The following is an 18,531-nucleotide window of genomic DNA, read 5'->3' on the forward strand; positions in this document are numbered from 1 at the left end:
GACAAAATAACCTATAGCCCTGACTTATAGCCCTGCTTCACAAATGTGAAGGAGGCCAGTCACCTGGGCCACAAGTGCCTCCATGAAGCTCTGTCTTTGAATAACGGTGATCTTATCCACCCATTTCCTTCATCTGAAAGTCATCTTTCTGTTTTTCAAGCCAAATTTCAAAGGGCTTAAGAGGCTTTTCTATTTGACTCCCTCAATGTAGTGTAATTCAACAGCTCACGGGCTGTGCAGCTGTCATTGAGGGCATATGGTAGATTTCATCCTTAATTGAAATACACACCAAATTGGCTGTGTGGATTCTCCAGCTGAGGGCTCACTGGACAACTGGTGTCACAGTAAAGTGGGATATTGCTGGAGTGAATGTGAATTCTATGTTAGTGCCTCAATCTGCAGAAGAGCACATCAGGAGGCTGCCTTTGAAAACTGAATCTTGTGGGCTGTAGCCATCCCTTGCAGACTTTCTCCCCACACATCACTGGCCCAGTTTTCTTGGATCAAGTGCCTGGGGCAATGTGACTGGTTCAAGAGAGAATGGGAATGGGAACTTGGAGATCACTGTGGACTGAAAGCTTCTTAGGAAGAGCCCACTGTCATCTCTTGGGGGCAGTTCTGTGATGTTTTTCTTTTTTTGTTTGGAAGGAACCCATTTATCAAAGTGTTTTTAAATTACTGGAATGTTCACTTCTAGCACAGATCTAGGTTTGTGTTTTGAAATGCGTTTCTAAGACTTGATTGGTGATTTTAATTCATGTGGGTAACATGATATAGTTATCATGCATACCTCATTGAGAACGTGGCCTAGGGGCAGCAAGAAAGAGTTATAAGACCTGGATTCAGTTTCCAACTCTGTTATTAACTAGTTGAGTTACTTTGTTTTTTTGTTTTGTTTTGTTTTTTTGAGACCGAGTCTCAGTTCATCACCCAGGCCGGAGCACAGTGGCATGACCTCCGCTGACTGCAACCTCTGCCTCCTGGGTTCAAGCAATTTTCATTCCTCAGCCTCCTGAGTAGCTGGGATGACAGGCACATGCCACCACGCCCAGCTAATTTTTGTATTTTTAGTAGAGACAAGGTTTTGCCATTTTTTTTTTTTTTTTGCTTTTTGTTTTTTGTTTTAAATGACACCATGTTCCATGAAATAATTGAACCGAAAATCATAGTTCTATTGTTTTGTTTCCCAGTTTGGCCTTAAAATCATTAACTCATTTCAAATATACGAGCCAGGGTTTTAAAAAGAGGATTAAATTAATATAAGAACTTCTGTTATTAACATTCTTCAGAAGTCAGTGGCCGTAACCAGAGTACAATAGTCTTTTGGTAAACCCCGCTTCCTGTCAAAAAGAAAGAAAATCATCAACATAATGGAAGAGTAAATCAGATGCACATTTTCTTGAAGACTGATTTCCCCTTCTCTTGTTTCTTTTTGCTGTTTAAAATGCCCCTCTGTCTTCACACCCAGGCAATGAATATTGTAGACCTCAGGATAAGAGAAATCCTCACTGTTTTGATTGCCACCTACTCTGATATTGCTTGGGGAGAATGACAGAAATATATTCTGGATTGGGGTTCCCATGGGTGGTTACAGATTTGGTTTGTACTTAACCCTCACTGTCAGATTGAGGAGGTACCTCAGGATGCAGTTAGAAGCCAAACTCTTTTTCTTGAGGGTAGAGGAACATATAGCTCTACTACCACCAGTGACCTAATGAAGTGCTTCCCATAAAGTCACCAATGAGGTTTTCATTTCAAATTTAGGACTTTACCCCAAATGCCCATATAATGCCATTTTCAAAGAGACATATAGTAAACAGGAAGTACCCTAATTGGATGTACAGTATCCTCTCAGGACCCAGGTCACATGAGATTTAAGTAGTTTTCTCTTGACTTCCTAGGGAGGAATGCAGTAGGCATGAACTGAATAAGGATAAAAGAGTAAAATTATTCAAAGAAACAGCCCTGAGGGAAAGTGGTGACAGGCCAAAAAAAAAATCAGTGAGAGATTAGTTGTGTGTGCGTGCGTGTGTGTGTGTGTGTGTTTCAGGACAAATACTTACCTAGTCTGTGAGTGTAATACAGACATGTTTAATTCCAGGCATCTGAAGCCAATATGCATTTCCAAGTAATGGTGGGAAAGTTGGATAGGTTGAAAGGAAAACAACAACAAAACAAAAAACAGCTTAAAGTTGAATCTGGCTAATTAAAATAGTACACATCAAATTCTGAATCAAAACTGACCATTATCTTGATTTGAATTTGCAGCTCCTGGCTAAATACAAAAGCTTGCAATGGGACAAAGTACTGAGGCTGGAGGAGGTGCAGGCTAAACTAGGGATTAGTCTAGAAGAAATGCTGTTGGTCACAGAAGATGCCCTTCATCCTGAACCCTATAACCCTGAGGAGATCTGCAGGTGTCTGGGAATTAGCCTGGAGGAACTCCGAACCCAAATCCTGAGTCCAAACACTCAAGATGGTGAGTTGGCTGGAGAAAGTAAGATATATGTTATTCCCTCACTTACAGCTGGAAGGTTTCAATTTCTCCACTGGTTTTAGAGAATACTTGAGGGAATTTGGAGACTGTGTTTTGGCAAGCTTAATTATTTAGAATCTTAGCTTCATAAATGTATTCATTCATTCTTTCATTCATCACTATGCTGGGTAGGCAAGGGTGAATGAGACATGATTCCTGTCTTCCAGGGGCTTATAATTCAGTAAGCTTCTCCTTTTTATCTTTTTTTTCCCTTATCCATTTTTTTCTGGTTATTATGCTACTTGTATAAAAAATGGACTAAGTTAGAGAACTGCTCTAACTCTGTGAAACAATACTCGGAACACTATAAAGTGTTCACGTCTTAGGTTGAAACTTGTGGCCTACTTTAGTGTGGAAGCTTATTTCTATTTGTGGTCTGCTTTCAATTAACTTTATTTTTATACCAATAACATCAGAAACTGAGATGAAGCCCAGGTAAATGTTGCAGGCACAGGATGGAGTCTTGGGCTGGCTTGTTCCTCTTAGACTAGAGGTTATCTATTTGTGACAAATCAGTACTGGGGGCAAGGACATCTAGTTAAGATCCAGTTGCCCTTAGCGGATGGTTATGGGGGATGAGTAGGAGATTAATACAAACATCAGCCTCAGGGACCCATTTCTGTCTCATTCAGTTCAGTTCTACAACTGGTTGTTGAGTTGCTACTGTAGATTTACCCACAAAGTAATGTCTTAAAGGCTGGAAGTACTGAAAACTTTGGGATGAGATAAGGGAATCATTTGGAAGTAGGGATTGGGTTTTAGTTTCTAACACTGTCGATCCAATTTAATTTGATGAAGCTTGATTGAGTCTTTAGAACCAGAATAAGCAAACTATGGCCTAAATACTGGCCAAATCAGGCCTGCCATCTGTTTTTATAAAATAAACTTTTACTACAACACGGCCATGTATTAGCTATGGCTGCCTTTGCACTATAAGAGTTGAGTAGTTGTGATAGAGATTAAATAGTCCACAAAACCTAAAATATTTACTATCTGGTTCTTTGCAGGAAATGTTTGCTGGCTCTCGTTCCAGAAAGGCAGTAGACTAAAGTTTACCTTAGTTTTGCCATGAAAATAGGCGTAACAGGAATGCTTCTAAGAATAATCTGTATAATGTGCTAAGAATAATGCTTGGTAGCGGAGGTACTAATAGAGTGATGAGTGTAGTGATGGAGAGTTGTACTTGGGTCTAGGGAGACCAGAAAACAAAGAAGTCAAAGCCAGCTTAAGGCCGGGTGCAGGGGCTCATGCCTGTAATTCCAGCACTTTGGGAAGCTGAGGTGGGTGGATCACTTGAGGCCAGGAGTTCGAGACCAGCCTGGCCAACATAGTAAAACCCTGCCTCTACCAGAAACACAAAAATAAGCCAGGCATGGTGGCAAGCACCTGTAATCCCAGCTAGTCAGGTGGCTGAGGCATGAGAATTTTTTGAATCCAGGAGACAGAGGTTGCAGTAAGCTGACATTGTGCCACTGCACTCAGGGGGAGACCCTGTCTCAAATAAATAAATAAATAAATAAATAAATAAATAAATAAATAAATAAGCAAGCAAGCAAGCTAGCCAGCTTAACTAAGGAGTTAGCAACCAGCCAAAAGTTAAATAATAAATAGGTATTTCCTAGGTAGGCAAACAGTCAGAAAGAATTCCAGTCTGACAAAACAGTAGATACAGAGGCAGAAAGAAGTGAGAGAAGATTATATGTCCAGGGAACTACAGATAGTTGAGTGTTTCTTGAAAATAATGTACATAGTAGAGAATGATACAGTATCAGGCCAAGGTTGTAGACAGACCCAGATCACCAAAGGCCTTATTAAATAATTTGTGTGTGTGTGTTGTATAGGTAATGTGGGAGGTAATCAATATTTATTGAATGAAGAAGTTGGGTAAGGTATTGGATAGGGAGAGGTTCAGGGGAATTGCCTTTCTCCTTTGACCTGAGATATTGATTTCTTTAACAAATCGTATTGACTTCTGTGGACTGGAAATTGTGCTAGATGCTGGGATACAAAGATAATCAGGACACAGTCTCTACTTTATAGTGACTTAGTGTCTAATTGGGGGAGAGTGCCATACAACAATCACAATAAATAATACCTGCTATAATAAAGGTATTTATCAAGAACCCTAAGAGTATGGAGGGAAAAGTGGCTCAGGTCCTGTAGATGGTGGTTCAATTTTGAGCTGGATCCTTAGAGAAAGTTATGAATTTCCTAGACTTAGAGAGATTACCAGCCTTTCCAGGTGGAGAGTAGAGCTTGAATGAAGACAAAGTAGCACAAGGAGTCGAGTACTGGAGAACATGCACCAAGAGGTATTGTGTGCAGTATGAGTTAGAAGACAAAAAGACTGCCTAAAAGGATGCCAGTTAGGAAACTATTGCTCTATACTCTATACTGAATGAGAAGAGCCTGAAGTAGGATAGATGGCTCAACTGGTAGATTCTCAAGACTGTAAAATAGAATTCAGTTGCAATTGGCAATTGCTGGTATCTAGGAGTGAAGGAAAGAAGAAAGAGAAGAAGGAGGGGAAGGAGGGAGAGGAAGAAGGAAGAAAGGAAGGGAAGAAGAAAAGAAATATAAGGTAAATAAGTCCAAGGTATGGATAACTGGGAAAGTTAGGAAATTATAGTATTGAAGTGATTTTGGCAGTAAGATGACAAGCTCATTTCTCTCTCTCTCTCTCTCTCTCTATAGATAGATAGATAGATAGATAGATAGATAGATAGATAGATAGATAGATTCATCTATCTATCATTGAATTTGTCTGGTGTGATAGCAAGATATCTAAATAGAGATGTAAAACAGGTAAAGATCCAAATGATATAATAATTAGATTTGGGGGTTATTGTTGAAAAGGTGAGAAAGTCTTAATAGACATTGAAAATGTTGACTATGAAATGATCTTAAAAGAGTCATTTCATGGTGTCACTTAGTTCAGAAGCCTTCAGAGGCTTACCATTACCTAATTGCCTGAGCTCTTCTAGTCCTGTCTTAACTAAGTTCTGTCCTGTGTCCCTTTTGAGCCCATACTTGCCTGTGTGGACATTGTTACCTTGGTTGGACCATTCCACTTACTAATTGGAAGCTTGGTCTTCCCTCTGGGCTTTTAATCCTAAATACCACTGTGCTTTTATAAATGAATTTTCTCCCTTTTCTGAAATGCAGTTTCTACCTGTCCTAAAAGCTTAATATAATTCTTATCTTCTGCTTATGCTTCTTAATCCACAACCTATTCTCTTGCTCTGTATCCATCTTCCTTTCTTTCTGCATCTGCCTGTCTTCCTTTCTTTTAGATTTTTTTTGAATAAGTAAATTTCCCAGAATGCTTTGGAAAATACAAAGAGCAATTTGCTTATCAAACAACATGTATTGCTCTCTCTCTGCCTCTCTATGTATATATTCATAAGCTTTTCCTCCTGAAGAATAATGACTTCATGGTTTTTGTAAAAATGAGGCATGCTTCATCTTATTTCTTTTTTTCCAGAACTTTTATTTATTTTCTTTTTCAACTTAATTTTAGGTTCAGGGCATACACACTAGGTTTCTTACATGTGTAAATTGCATGTTTCTGGGGTTTGGTGTACACATGATTTTATCACCCAGGTAGTGAGCATAGTATCCAAAGGGTAGTGTTTTGACTCTCACTCTCCTCCCACTGGCCATCCTCAAGTAGGCCCTGGTGTGTACTTTTCCTTTCTTTGTCACCATATGTACTCAGTGTTTACCTCCCACTTACAATTGAGAACATATGGTATTTTGTTTTCTGTTCCTGCATTAATTTGTTTAGGATAATGTCCCTCAGCTGCATCCATGTTGCTACACAGGACATTATTTCATTCCTTTTTATGGCAGCATAGTATTCCACAGTGTATTTGCACCACGTTTTCTTTATCCAGTCAACTGTTGGGCATCTAGTTTGATTCCATATCTTTGCTATTGTGAATATTGCTGCAGTGAATATATAAGTGCATGTGTCTTTTTCTTTTTTTTTTTAAGACAGAGTTTCACTCTGTAGCCTAGGCTGGAGTGCAGTGATGCGATCTTGGCTCACTGAAACCTCTGCCTCCCTGGTTCAAGAGATTCTCCTGCCACAGCCTCCCGAGTAGCTGGGGTTATAGGCACCTGCCACTACGCCCAGCTAATTTTTTGTATTTTTAGTAGAGACAGGGTTTCACCATGTTGGCCAGGCTGGTCTCGAACTCCTGACCTCGTGATTCACCCGCCTCGGCCTCTCAAAGTGTTGGGATTACAGGCGTGAGCCACTGCACCTGTCCACATGTGTCTTTTTGGTAGAATGATTTATATTCATTTGGGTATATACCCAGTAATGGGATTGCTGAGTTGAATGGTAGTTCTGTTTTAAGTTCTTTGAGAAATCTCCAAACTGTTTTCCACAATGGCTGAATTAATTTACGTTCTCACTAGCAGTGTATAAACATTCCCTTTTCTTGGCAAACTTGGCAACATCTGTTGTTTTATGACTTTTTAGTAATAGCCATTCTGACTGGTGTGAGATGATATCTCATTATGGTTTTAATATGCATTTCTGTAATGATTAGATATTGAGCATTTTTTATATGCTTGTTGGCCATGTGTATGTCTTTTTTTGAGAAGTATCTGTCCATGTCCTTTGCCCATTTTTTAATGGAGTTATTTGTTTCTTGCTTGTTGATTTGTTTACATTTTTTATAGATTCTGGATATTAGACATTTGTAAGATGCATAGTTTGCAAAAATTTTATCCTATCTCTGTAGGTTATCTGTTTACTCTGTTGACAGTTTCTTTTGCTGTACAGAAGCTCTTTAGTTTATGTCTCACTTGTCAATTTTTGTTTTTGTTGCAATTGCTTTTGGAGATTTCATCATGAAATCTTTGTCAAGTTCTATGTTCAGAACTGCATATACTGGCTGTTTTTTCTAGAATTTTTATAGTTTTAAGTCACACATTTAAGTTTTTAATCTACCTTGAGTTGATTTTTGTATATGGTAAAAGGAAGGGGTCCAGTTTCCATTTTCTGTGTATGAATAGCCACCTATCCCAGTACCATTTATTGAATAGGGAGTCATTTCTCCATTGGTTATTTTTGTTGACTTCGTCAAAGATCAGATGGCTGTAGGTGTATGGATTTATTTCTGAGTTTTCTATTCTGTTGCATCAGTCTATGTGTCTGTTGTTTTATGCTGTTTTGGTTACTGTAGCCTTGTAGTATAGTTTAAAGTTGGGTGGTATAATGGCTCCAGCTCTGTTCTTTTTCCTTAGGATTGCTTTGGCTATTTGGGCCCATTTTTTATTTGAATTTTTGAATTTTTTTTTTCTAATTCTGTGAGAAACGACATTGGTAGTTTGATAGGAAAAGCATTGAATCTGTAAATTGCCTTGGGCAGTATGGCCATTTTGATAATATTGATTCTTCAAACCCATGAGCATGGAAAGTTTTCCCATTTGTTTGTGTTGTCTCTGATTTCTTTCAGCCATGTTTTGTAATTCTTATTGTAGAGATCTTTCACCTCCTTGGTTAACTATATTCCTAAGTATTTCATTCTTTTTGTGGCTATTGTGAATGGTATTGTGTTCTTGATTTGGCTCTTAGCTTGGACATTACTGGTGTATAAAAATACTACTGATTTTTGTACATGGATTTTGTATCCTGAAACTTTACTGAAGTTATTTGTCAGTTCCATGAGCCTTTGGGCAGAGACTATGGGGTTTTCTAGGTATAGTATCATATTGTCAGTGTAGAGAGATAGTTTGACTTCCTATTTTCCTACTTGGATGCATTTTATTTCTTTCTCTTGCCTGATTGCTGTGGCTAGGACCTCCAATACTATGTTGAATAGGTGAGAATGGGAATCCTTGTTTTGTTCTGGTTCTCAGGGGAATGCCTCTAGCTTTTGCCTGTTTAGTATGATGTTGACTGTGGGTTTGTTATAGATGGCTCTTATTATTTTGAGGTATGTTCCTTTGATGCCCAGTTTGTTGGTAGTTTTTAACATAAGGAGTTCTTGAATTTTATTGAAAGTCTTTATTGAGATGATCATATGGTTTTTGTTTAATTCTGTTTATGTTGTGAATCACACCTATTGATTTGCCTATGTTGAACTAACCTTGCATCCAAGGAATGAAGGCTGCTTGATAGTGGTGGACTAGCTTTGTGATGTACTGCTGGATTCAATTTCCTAGTTTTTGCTCAATAGTTTTGCATCTATATTCATCAGGGATATTGGCCTGAAGTTTTCTTTTTTTGTTGTGTCTTTGCCAGGTTTTGGTATTGGAATCATGCTGGCCTTATAGAATGAGTTAGGCAGGTGTCCCTCTTCTTCAATTTTTGGAATAATTCCAGTAGGATTGCTAACAGGTCTTCTTTATATGTTTGGTAGAATTTGGCTGTGAATCCATCTGCTCCAGGGCTTTTTCTGGTTGGTAGATTTTTTATTATTGATTCAATTTTAGAACTTTTTATTTGTCTGTTCAGGAATTCAGTTTCTTCCTGGTTCAGTTCCTGGAGTTTATCCATTTCTTTTAGGTTTTCTAGTTTGACTGCACAGAGGTGTCCACAATAGTGTCTGAGGGTTTTTTGTATTTCTCTGAGTTCAGTGGTAATATCACCTTTGTCATTTCTGATTATGTTTATGTGGATCTTCTCCCTTTTTTCTTTATTAACTAGGCAGCAGTCTGTCAATCTTATTTATTCATTCAAAGAACTAGTTTTGGTTTCGTTGATCTTTTGTATGGATTTTTATGTCTCAATTTCATTTGGTTCAGCTCTGATTTTGGTTGTTTCCTTTCTTCTGCTAGCTTTGTGGTTGGTTTGCTATTGTTTTCCTAGTTCCTTTAGGTGTGATGTTTGGTTATTAATTTGAGATCTTTCTAATGTTTTGATGTAGGTGTTCAGTGCTATAAATTTCCTCTTAACACTACTTTAGCTGTGTCCTACAAATTCTGATATATCTTTGTTTTCATTAGTTTTACAGAATTAATTTCATTGCCTTAATATCCTTCTTTACCTAAAAGTTATTCAGGAGCAAGTTGTTTAGTTTTCATGGGATTGTATGGTTTTGAGAGATCTTCTTGGTATTGCTTGCTTGCTTGCTTGCTTGCTTGCTTGCTTGCTTGCTTTCTTTCTTTCTTTCTTTCTTTCTTTCTTTCTTTCTTTCTTTCTTTCGTGCTTTAGTCTGAGAGCGTGATTGGTATGATTTTTTTTTTAATTTGTTGAGAATTACTTTATGGCTGGGCATGTGGTCAGTCTTATAATACGTGCCATGTGCAGATGAGAAGAATGTATATTCTGTTGTTGTTGGGTGGAGTATTCTATAGATATCTGTTAGGTCCATTTGGTCAAGTGCTGAGTTTAAGTCCCTAATATCTTTGTTAGTTTTCTGCCTGGATGATCTGTCAGTAGGGTGTTAATGTCTCCCACTATTATTGTTTGGTTATCTAAGTCTCTTTGTGGGTCTCTAAGAACTTGGTTTTATAAATCTGGGTGCTCTAATGTTGGGTGAATATATATTTAGGATAGTTAAGTCATCTTGCTGAATTGAACCCTTTATCATTATGTAATGCCCATTTTTGACCTTTTTGATCATTGTTAGCTTTAAGTCTGTTTTGTCTGAAATAAGAATAGCAACCCCTGCTCTTTTTGTCTTCTGTTTGCTTGATAGATCTTTCTCCATCCCTTTACTTCGAGCCTACATGTGTCATTGCATGTGAGATGAGTCTCTTCAAGACAGCATGCAGTTGATTCTTGCTTCTTTATCCCACTCATCACTCTGTGTCTTTTAAGTGGGGCATTTAACCTGCTTAAATTCCAAGCTAATATTGACATTTGAGGGTTTGATCTTGTCATTGCTTTGTTAGCTGGTTGTTTTGTAGCATTGATTATATAATTGCTTTATAGTTGATATGGTTTGGCTGTGTCCCCACCCAAATCTTATCTTGAATTGTAGTTCCCATAATCCCGACACGTCATGGGAGAGATCCTGGGAGGTAATTGAATCACGGTGCCAGTTATCCCCATGCTGCTGTTTCCATGATTGTGAGTGAGTTCTCTTGAGAACTGATGGTTTTATAAGGGGCTTTTCCAACCTTCACTTGGCACTTCTCCTTGCTGCCACCATGTGAAGAAGGACATGTTTGCTTCTCATTCCGCCATGATTATAAGTTCCTGAGGCCTCCCCAGCCATGCTGAACTTTGTCAATTAAACCTCTTTCCTTTATAAATTACTCAGTCTCAGGTATGTCCTTATTGGCAGCAAGAGAACGGACTAATACAATAGTGTTGGTGGGCTATGTACTTAAATGTGTTTTGTGGTGGCAGGTACCAGTTTTTTGTTTCCATGTTTAACACTTCCTTAAGGATCTTTTGTAAGGCAGGTCCGACGGTAATGAATTCCCTTAGGCTTTGCTTGTCTGAAAAGGATTTTATTTCCTCTTCACTTACAAAACTTGTTTGTCTGGATATGAAACTCTTGGTTGGAATTTCTTTTTTTTAAGGATGTTAACCTTGAGGTGACAGTGTAGGGAGAGATGTTCAAATCAAGCAGTGGCTTGAAGCTTCTGTTAAACCAGCCAGACTTCCAAAGGCCCATGCGCAGTTCTTATTTTCTGTTTCCAAATTTCTAATAATTAGATTTAGAAATGCTCAGTGGCCATTCAAATTAAACACACACAAAGCAAAATCCTTCAATCCTTTAGATGTTGTTTAGAAACTTTTAGGAATAGTTTCAGGCTTATTTGCCAGGCCTTACCCACAGGTAGGAATTGTCTAAGGGTGTGGTAGAGTGGTCTGGAGTCTTGGAGCCTCAGGGGCCAGACTTAATTGGGAGGGATGTTTCCCATGGTGTGACCCAAGAAGAAAATTTGAAGCTGTGGTCAGGGTAAGGAGAGATAGGCACATGTATCAAGCGTATAACTCAAGAACACACACTGGAGGACAGAAGAATTTCTGAGAAGGTAAATGGGCAGTAAAGTAGAGAGAATGGGTCAGTTGGTTTAGATTCTAGCTTAAAAAAAAAAAGGAATTTGTTGGGAGCATTTCTTTTGGGAGTGTCCAAACTGCTCTGGGTTGGGGTGGCCCAGCTGCTTAGCCACACTGTGCTGGGGTAGACCCAAATTTCATTACTTCAGTTATCAACTTTGCCTGTGACCACATGCTGACAAAGTGCTGGTCAGTTCCTGACTCATTTGTTTGCCTTGTATGATCTCCAGAGTCATGGGTGATAATCATGACTTTTAATAAAGAACAAAGCCCTGATGTAGATTGCTTTTTAGGAAGACACCTAGAGTCAATGGTAAAGAAAAAAAGAACAAAACAACTTGTTATACACTTTATAGTACCCACATGACCATTTACACACACCTTCTAATTTGAATCTCACAACAACCCTGGGGCACAGGGTTATCTGCATTTCACAGATGAAGAAACAGAGGTGAGAGAATTTAGTGATTTGTCAAGACCACATAGGTGGTACGAGCTGGAGCCAGACTCCAAATCCTAGTCTTCTAACTTAATCCAGTACTTTTTCTGCCATCACTTTTTAAATCTTGGCACACTTATAAGCTGCCTTTAGCAATCCTGCACCAATTACGGGAGGTGATATCAGTATTTTGACTTTGCTTGGCTCTAATTTTTTCTTGAGACTAAGGAGTAATGATAAAGATAGGTAGCTTTATGTCCAAAGAGTTTCCTTTATGGCTATTTCCCATTCTAGTGTTTTGGCCTTAGAAGAGATAAGACTGTGTGGCATCTAGAAGCTTGCTTTATTTAAGGAACAACTCAACTTGGCCATAATATGCATAAGCTGTTGTGTTCTAGAAGAGCCACGAGAAGTGCTATGGAATTTTCACGTTTAATAAAAATGCAGTTCTCATAGATTATCTTGGTTAAGTCTAAGGAGAGTAGTTTGTTTTTATCTAATAAAAAGTATAAAGGTGCTTTACAATGTAAAAAGGGTCAGTTGTTTAGTAATTTAAATGTCCAGTTGAGGGTTCTCAATTATGAAGGAAATTGATTTAAATGTAGCTTATAAGATATCAAGCACTAAACTCTGTGATCTCAACAGATTCCATTGTTCTTCTTGTAAATGTTTTGGAAGAAAAGTTTTCTATAGAAAGCTAGACGAAACTCCAAAGGAAGTTTTAGACCCTTCTAGAGTTTACAGATGTTGGTTGAACAGAAATCCTTAAAATCTGTGAGATGGACTTCTAATGAGAAAGCCAATAAAATGGGTCCTTTGGTTTTGTCTATTGTTTTTGTTTTTATGAGAAAAATAATAGACTGTTGTAAAACAAAGTATAAAAGAATAAATCAAATAATAATGATTTTTCTTTCACACAAAAGATATTATTCTTTAAGTTGTTTTGGAAGTCAAGTTTGCAGAAAATTTGCTTTCATTAGTCCTTTTTTCTTTCTCTCTCTGCCTGGTCACTTCCTTTTGCCCATCAGCTTCTATTGACTTCTCAGTTGTCTGGCTGTGGAGGACAGGTTCATGCCAGGAATAAAGGTTCCTACCTTGTTTCCTAGGGAAAAAAAATGGGCTTACCTGATATCGCAGATAACCAGGAAATTCCACTTCCTCTTTCAGATGTGTGCATGATATGTCCCTATTCATTGGTTCACCTTCCCCCTTCAAAACTAAAAATGAATGTGAACATACCTTATTAAGTAGGATTTTTAAAGGCACGGCATCATAAAACTTGCAACTTCTGTAGGAAGAGCCTAGGACATGTGTTGGAATCACACCAGTGATTTGTGTTGTGTGTTGGTCAGCTTCTCAGCCGCTGGTAGGTAGGTCAGTACTCACAGTGTGCCTCTTGTCCCACAAGGCTAATGGTGACCATGGTTCTGGCTTCTGAGGCCAGCAGAGAAGTAACAATGTGCATGAACTGCCGTGGCACCAGCTGCTCCTATGTAGACCTTTGAAGCATGAAAAATACATGTCTCTCATCATTCTTAGTATATTTACTTATTTGCTCATTTTCCCTGTATGTACCTGGTTTCCTGACCCTGCCAACTATCTTCTTCACTCCAGCTGCCTCCTTGGCCTTGGCACCACTGGCCTCCTTGGTCTCCTCAGCTCTGACCACCACCTTGGTCCAGCCTTGCAGGCCTCTTTGTTTCTGACCCTGTAGTTCCTGTACATCTCCTCAGCCCCAGCTGCTTCTTTGGCTCTAGCCTTGCTGGTCTTCTCATTTGTGGCTGCCTCAAGGGGAAGGAAGGGAAGAAAAGGAAAGGAAAATGTATAATTTCTAAACTTGTAAATATATGTATTTAAGTCTAAGGAAATGTTACTCAGTATTCCCTTTGCTTAAATTTATCGTGGATGTATCTCTGTCTTTCAGGAGTGAAATTATCAAAGAATCAGCTGTGAAGTTATTAGATACTATGTTTTGAGTAGAATGAGGCTTCTGCAGATATAAGGACATCTCATTGTCTCCTCTGTCACTCCTCTGCTGGTTTGGAAACATCTATAGGAAAGCATCTTCTATAGTCATCATCAACCTAAGAGGCCAACATCTTGCCATCCTATTTTCCTTTTTTGCTACTTATGCTTTCATTTTTACATTTTGTAGGTTTCCACATAAGTAAGTGTTCTCTTTGTATACAAAGCAGCTTTTCTTATGGTGAAATTCATTTATTTTGGTCAAAGTGATTGTCCTGTACTGGTAAGCTCAAACTGATTGTGCTTCAGTAACAAACAATTTCAAAGTCTCAGTGGCTTGACCAAGCAAAAGTTTATTTCTTACTCACTCTTTATATCTAACATAAGTCAGCAAAAGAGTTTGTTCATCTAAGACACTTATGGAGCTAGGCTCAGAGGGCTCCATCTCAACACGTTTGTCCACAATCGTGGCAGGAGGAAGGTAATGTTGTTAATTGCTCTCTGGCTCTTAACATCTGCCAGAGTGACTGGCATCACCCCTATGCTCATTCGATTGGCCAAAGCCGGTCAGATGGATGTGATGAACTTCAGTGAGGGTGAGGTAGTACAGTCTTAATATGTGTGAGGATAGCTGGAATATTTGGAAGCAGCCTAATGACAACTGTACTTTCCCATGTTGAGTGGCTATGAGTCTCATCCCATCAAATCTTGGTGATACCAATGAGAACCAATTTACTTTCTCATATACAAATATGAAGTTGACATTTTTTCCAAACATCTGGGACAATGAATATTGCTCTTGATCAAATTTCAAGTTATTTTCATTTAAGAATTAGACAGACATACTGTGATCTCTTTTTATGTTGCACATTTCTCTCATACTGGCATTTTATCTGCACATGATCTGGTGAAAGCTTACTTGGTAATGATGGCTTGTCACTTTCTTCCCTGTCTTGCAGAGTTCATGGTCTCTTTTCAGGAGCCAGTCATTCTAATATCCTAGTTCAAGAAAACATCTCCTTCTGTTTATTAGTTGTTCAATTTCTGTAGTCCTCTTTCAAAGTACTTAGCTTCAGGTGGAAGAAAGTTTCCTAATAATTTCTAAATTAGAAATTGTATGCTACTTTCTACCTACTGTGCCATTTGTTTCCAGGAGAGTCAGCTGAGGCGAGTAACTATGGATGGATCTAGTGCCTTTTTGCAGGTTATTGCCAAATATGAATAGTAATGACAACAAAAATAATGACCTATTGTATGTGTATAGACACTAACAGTTTAACCATATGAGATCTCATTTGATCATCATTCATGTGGCAGGTTTCAGACGAAAATATGACAGGCCACCACTCTATATTCAGGGTAGAGACGCTCCATAGTTTTTTAGAAAATGTTTGAGGAAGATGGTTTCTTGTTTTGTCTTTAGAAAGGATTAGAATGGGAGAGACCACAAAGATTAACACCCTTAGTCCATTAGGACTTCTCTAATATTGGGAAACCCTTATTCTGTCAAGGGCCACTGATGGAACAGTAAAAAAGACCAGAGACCACCTACATAGGAAAGCAATATAATTTAGTCTTTTAATGAGAAGTTATAAAATGTTCCAAGAAGAAGCAATATAAAAGTCTACTTAATGAACACAAGAAATAGCAAGATACATGCTTCATTTCTCCATTTTAGCCTAAAAAGGGAAGGGGGACAGAGAGGATGAAGATCACAAGGGAAAGAGTCATATGAATAAAGAAAACAGGAAAGAGAATCTGATAAAGGGGGGAAGGTTGCTTATGGAAAAGCACATAAACACAAATGCAGAGAAACCACAAACAAACACACCTGTGTGCATTCACTTCCCAACTGGCTTCCGGAGAACTACATAAGCACATTTGTAATCATGGAGTGCTGTGAAATAGCAGCATCTTGATTTATTCTTTCAGGGTATTGCCAGTTATAGTGTAAACACCTTGAGAATAGGAACATCTCTAGATGTTTGTGAAAGTGAAAGATTTTTATCTTCTTAATGCTGCACTGCATTTTGGAAAGTTCAGGTATAGTGTAGGTGTATTGTCCTTCAATAGGAAGTTCGGAGAAGGGCCACATTTGGCACATGATTCAGAGCTCCCTCACTTTCAGTCACCCCAGGTCACTCTTCCTGTTCTGCTCCAGTACCTACCTTCCAAAAGCAAACTCCGGACAACAGCCTATGTAATCTAGTAGGGCCATTTTACATGCCAGATAGCATAGTTTCATACTTGCTTAAACTGTTGACGTAATCTGTTCACTGACTACTTTTTCATCATTTTGGGAAATAAATAACATAAGTAGAGGTAGATTTTTATTCCTTTATCAACAAATGTTTGAGAACCAACTATTTAAGCACTGTGCTAGGTACTGTGTATTAGAAGTCAGTAAGGCCAGCATAATCCTTATTCTTATTTAATTTTGTGGGAAGACAACAATAAAATAATAACTAAAGTGTTCTAATAGAAATATGCTTATTTCACAGGTAAGCACTAATTTTTCTTTTGCCTCTCTTTCACCCCTTTTTATTCCCTTATGTATTTTTCCTGTAATTCAATTAATAGAAGAAATCTAGGATAAGAGCTTATTCCCTTTCATGTAAAAATACCAGGCCAGGCCAGCCCTAGGCAAGCATGACCATGTTTCTCATAGTCCTTCTTGCAGCTCTGCATTGACCACGATTCCTTCTTAACTCTCTAGGTTCCTTTTTAAATGGCTTGAAATTGTTTCCTCTTTTCACATTTTGCAAGAATGAAGTTTTAGGGAAGTTCTGGAAAATTAATGGGAAAGTAATTCCCTCAAGAGAGTGAGACACAAAAATGTGGCTCATCCAGGGAGCAGCTTCAGATTCTTCCCTTGCTAATAGGATGAGAGCAAGATGATGTGTATTGAGAACCTGCCATATTCAAGACACTCTATTAGGTTCCAAGGGGGCTATAAAGATAAAGAGGGCATAGTCCCTGCCCTCCAGAAGCAGTATATGGTAACTATAATTAGAAAGGAACACAAAGTAATTAAAGAAGTGTGCCGAGATGGGAGGTATGGATGCCTCTGACTGTTATGTTTTTGGAGAGTTTTGTGAAAGAGGTGGCATCCAGGCTGATACTGAAAGAGATGTGGGGATTGCAGAATCGGACTGGGTAGGATGCTGATGCAGCGTCTTCATTCTGGTACTCTGCATGCTGCCAGTGGACAGGCAATGATGGTGCAGGGCAGGTATCTCAAGTCAACGGGGAGATGACAGTGTCACAACCGTACCATTTGGGGGACTGTTGATGTTTCTTGATGAATTGAAATACAGGGGCTTTCATTTGTTGGGCAATGGAAAAATATGCTAGATTTCGATGCAATGAAATATTCACAAATGCCACAATCAAAATGGCAATTTGGGAAGTTTGTTATGGTATGTATGAGCAGGTTGATTAGAGGGGAGAGGAATACCAGTTAGAAGGTAGTGCAGTGGTACAGACATGGGATGATAAGAATCCAAACTACAAAGGTAGAGGGTAGAATGGAAAGAAGAGAGTGATGGGCTCTGTCTTGTAATGTGTATGACCCTGGAGTTATTTACAGAAGCTTAGCATATGCCAGCGTGTAAAATGCAAGTGAGGGTGACTACAGTGGAGTGAGGCAAAGGTTTTGATGAGCGGAGTAAAATGTACTATGGAACAGACCTTGAAGGCTCTTGCTACTTGGGAAATCTGAGAAAGGGAAGCCATAAACATGAGGAGCACTGTTACTCTCCATAAAACAGCATTATGCTGTTGATTTTCAAATATTCACAAATGCTTCTTGGAATGTACTTTTCCATGGATTAGTGTGTTTTATGTTGAAAGTGCATTTTTTTTCATCAGCGAGTTTGCTTTTAAAATCAGGTTAAGATATTTTCCCTTTAAATGTAAAATGCTAATTTAATTTAGTCTTTGCAGCATGGGAATGGGATACTAATGTGGCTGAAAACAGCAGTTTATTTTTTGTGGGTTTGACCATTTCAGAAGTTTAACATTTTTAAAAAATATTATTACTAGGAAAATAAATTTGAAACCACATTCCAGCTTCAATGAGGATTATTCAAGTGTTTTTCAATTATATTGCTTAAATGCTCCAAAGAGTCTTTGCCTCAGAGCACGGACTTTTTATTACGACTTCACTGCAAAGGAAAACAGAGGACTCTGTTCTGGGTTCTGAAGTGGTTTTCCTCATCCACCTCTGGATTGCTCTTCTTGGAAACCAACTTTTGGTTTAGCCTAGTGGAGCTTTCTATTTGTTAGAGAAATTGACCAGTAATGTGTAGTTATATGATTGTGCATAGCCAGCTACAGCCACAACTACTTTTAGCCCCTCACTCAAACAGTGGGAAAATATTCTAGGGTATGAAAGTCTCAGAAAGATTAATTATACACGTACATGATAAAGATTTCCAATTATCTCAGACCAGCATATTTATTCTTTATGATTAATTATCCCGAGATAGTCTTCATTCAAGGTAATGAAATATTCTTAAAATACTTATTGCTTTTTAGCTTGATAGCTGAAAACCAATGCTCTGCATTCTTCTGTATTTATAAACCTTTATGCAGTTTGGTGATATGAGGCTACGT

The 18,531-nt window shown here is 38.4% G+C and overlaps 1 protein-coding gene across 10 annotated transcripts in view; it reads left to right on the forward strand.

The window, feature by feature from the left end:
* The window catches only part of GALK2 (galactokinase 2), a 175,114-nt gene that overhangs the window by 136,678 nt on the left and 19,905 nt on the right, over positions 1–18,531 (forward strand). For all 10 annotated transcript variants that reach the window (XM_008956851.4, XM_055098569.2, XM_055098568.2 and 7 more), the window contains one exon: positions 2,269–2,479. In XM_008956851.4, the coding sequence (XP_008955099.3) occupies positions 2,269–2,479 (211 nt within the window). The remainder of the gene's footprint in view (positions 1–2,268; positions 2,480–18,531) is intronic.

This window comes from Pan paniscus, chromosome 16 (genome assembly GCF_029289425.2).
Source record: "Pan paniscus chromosome 16, NHGRI_mPanPan1-v2.0_pri, whole genome shotgun sequence".
NCBI classification, from domain to species: domain Eukaryota; kingdom Metazoa; phylum Chordata; class Mammalia; order Primates; family Hominidae; genus Pan; species Pan paniscus.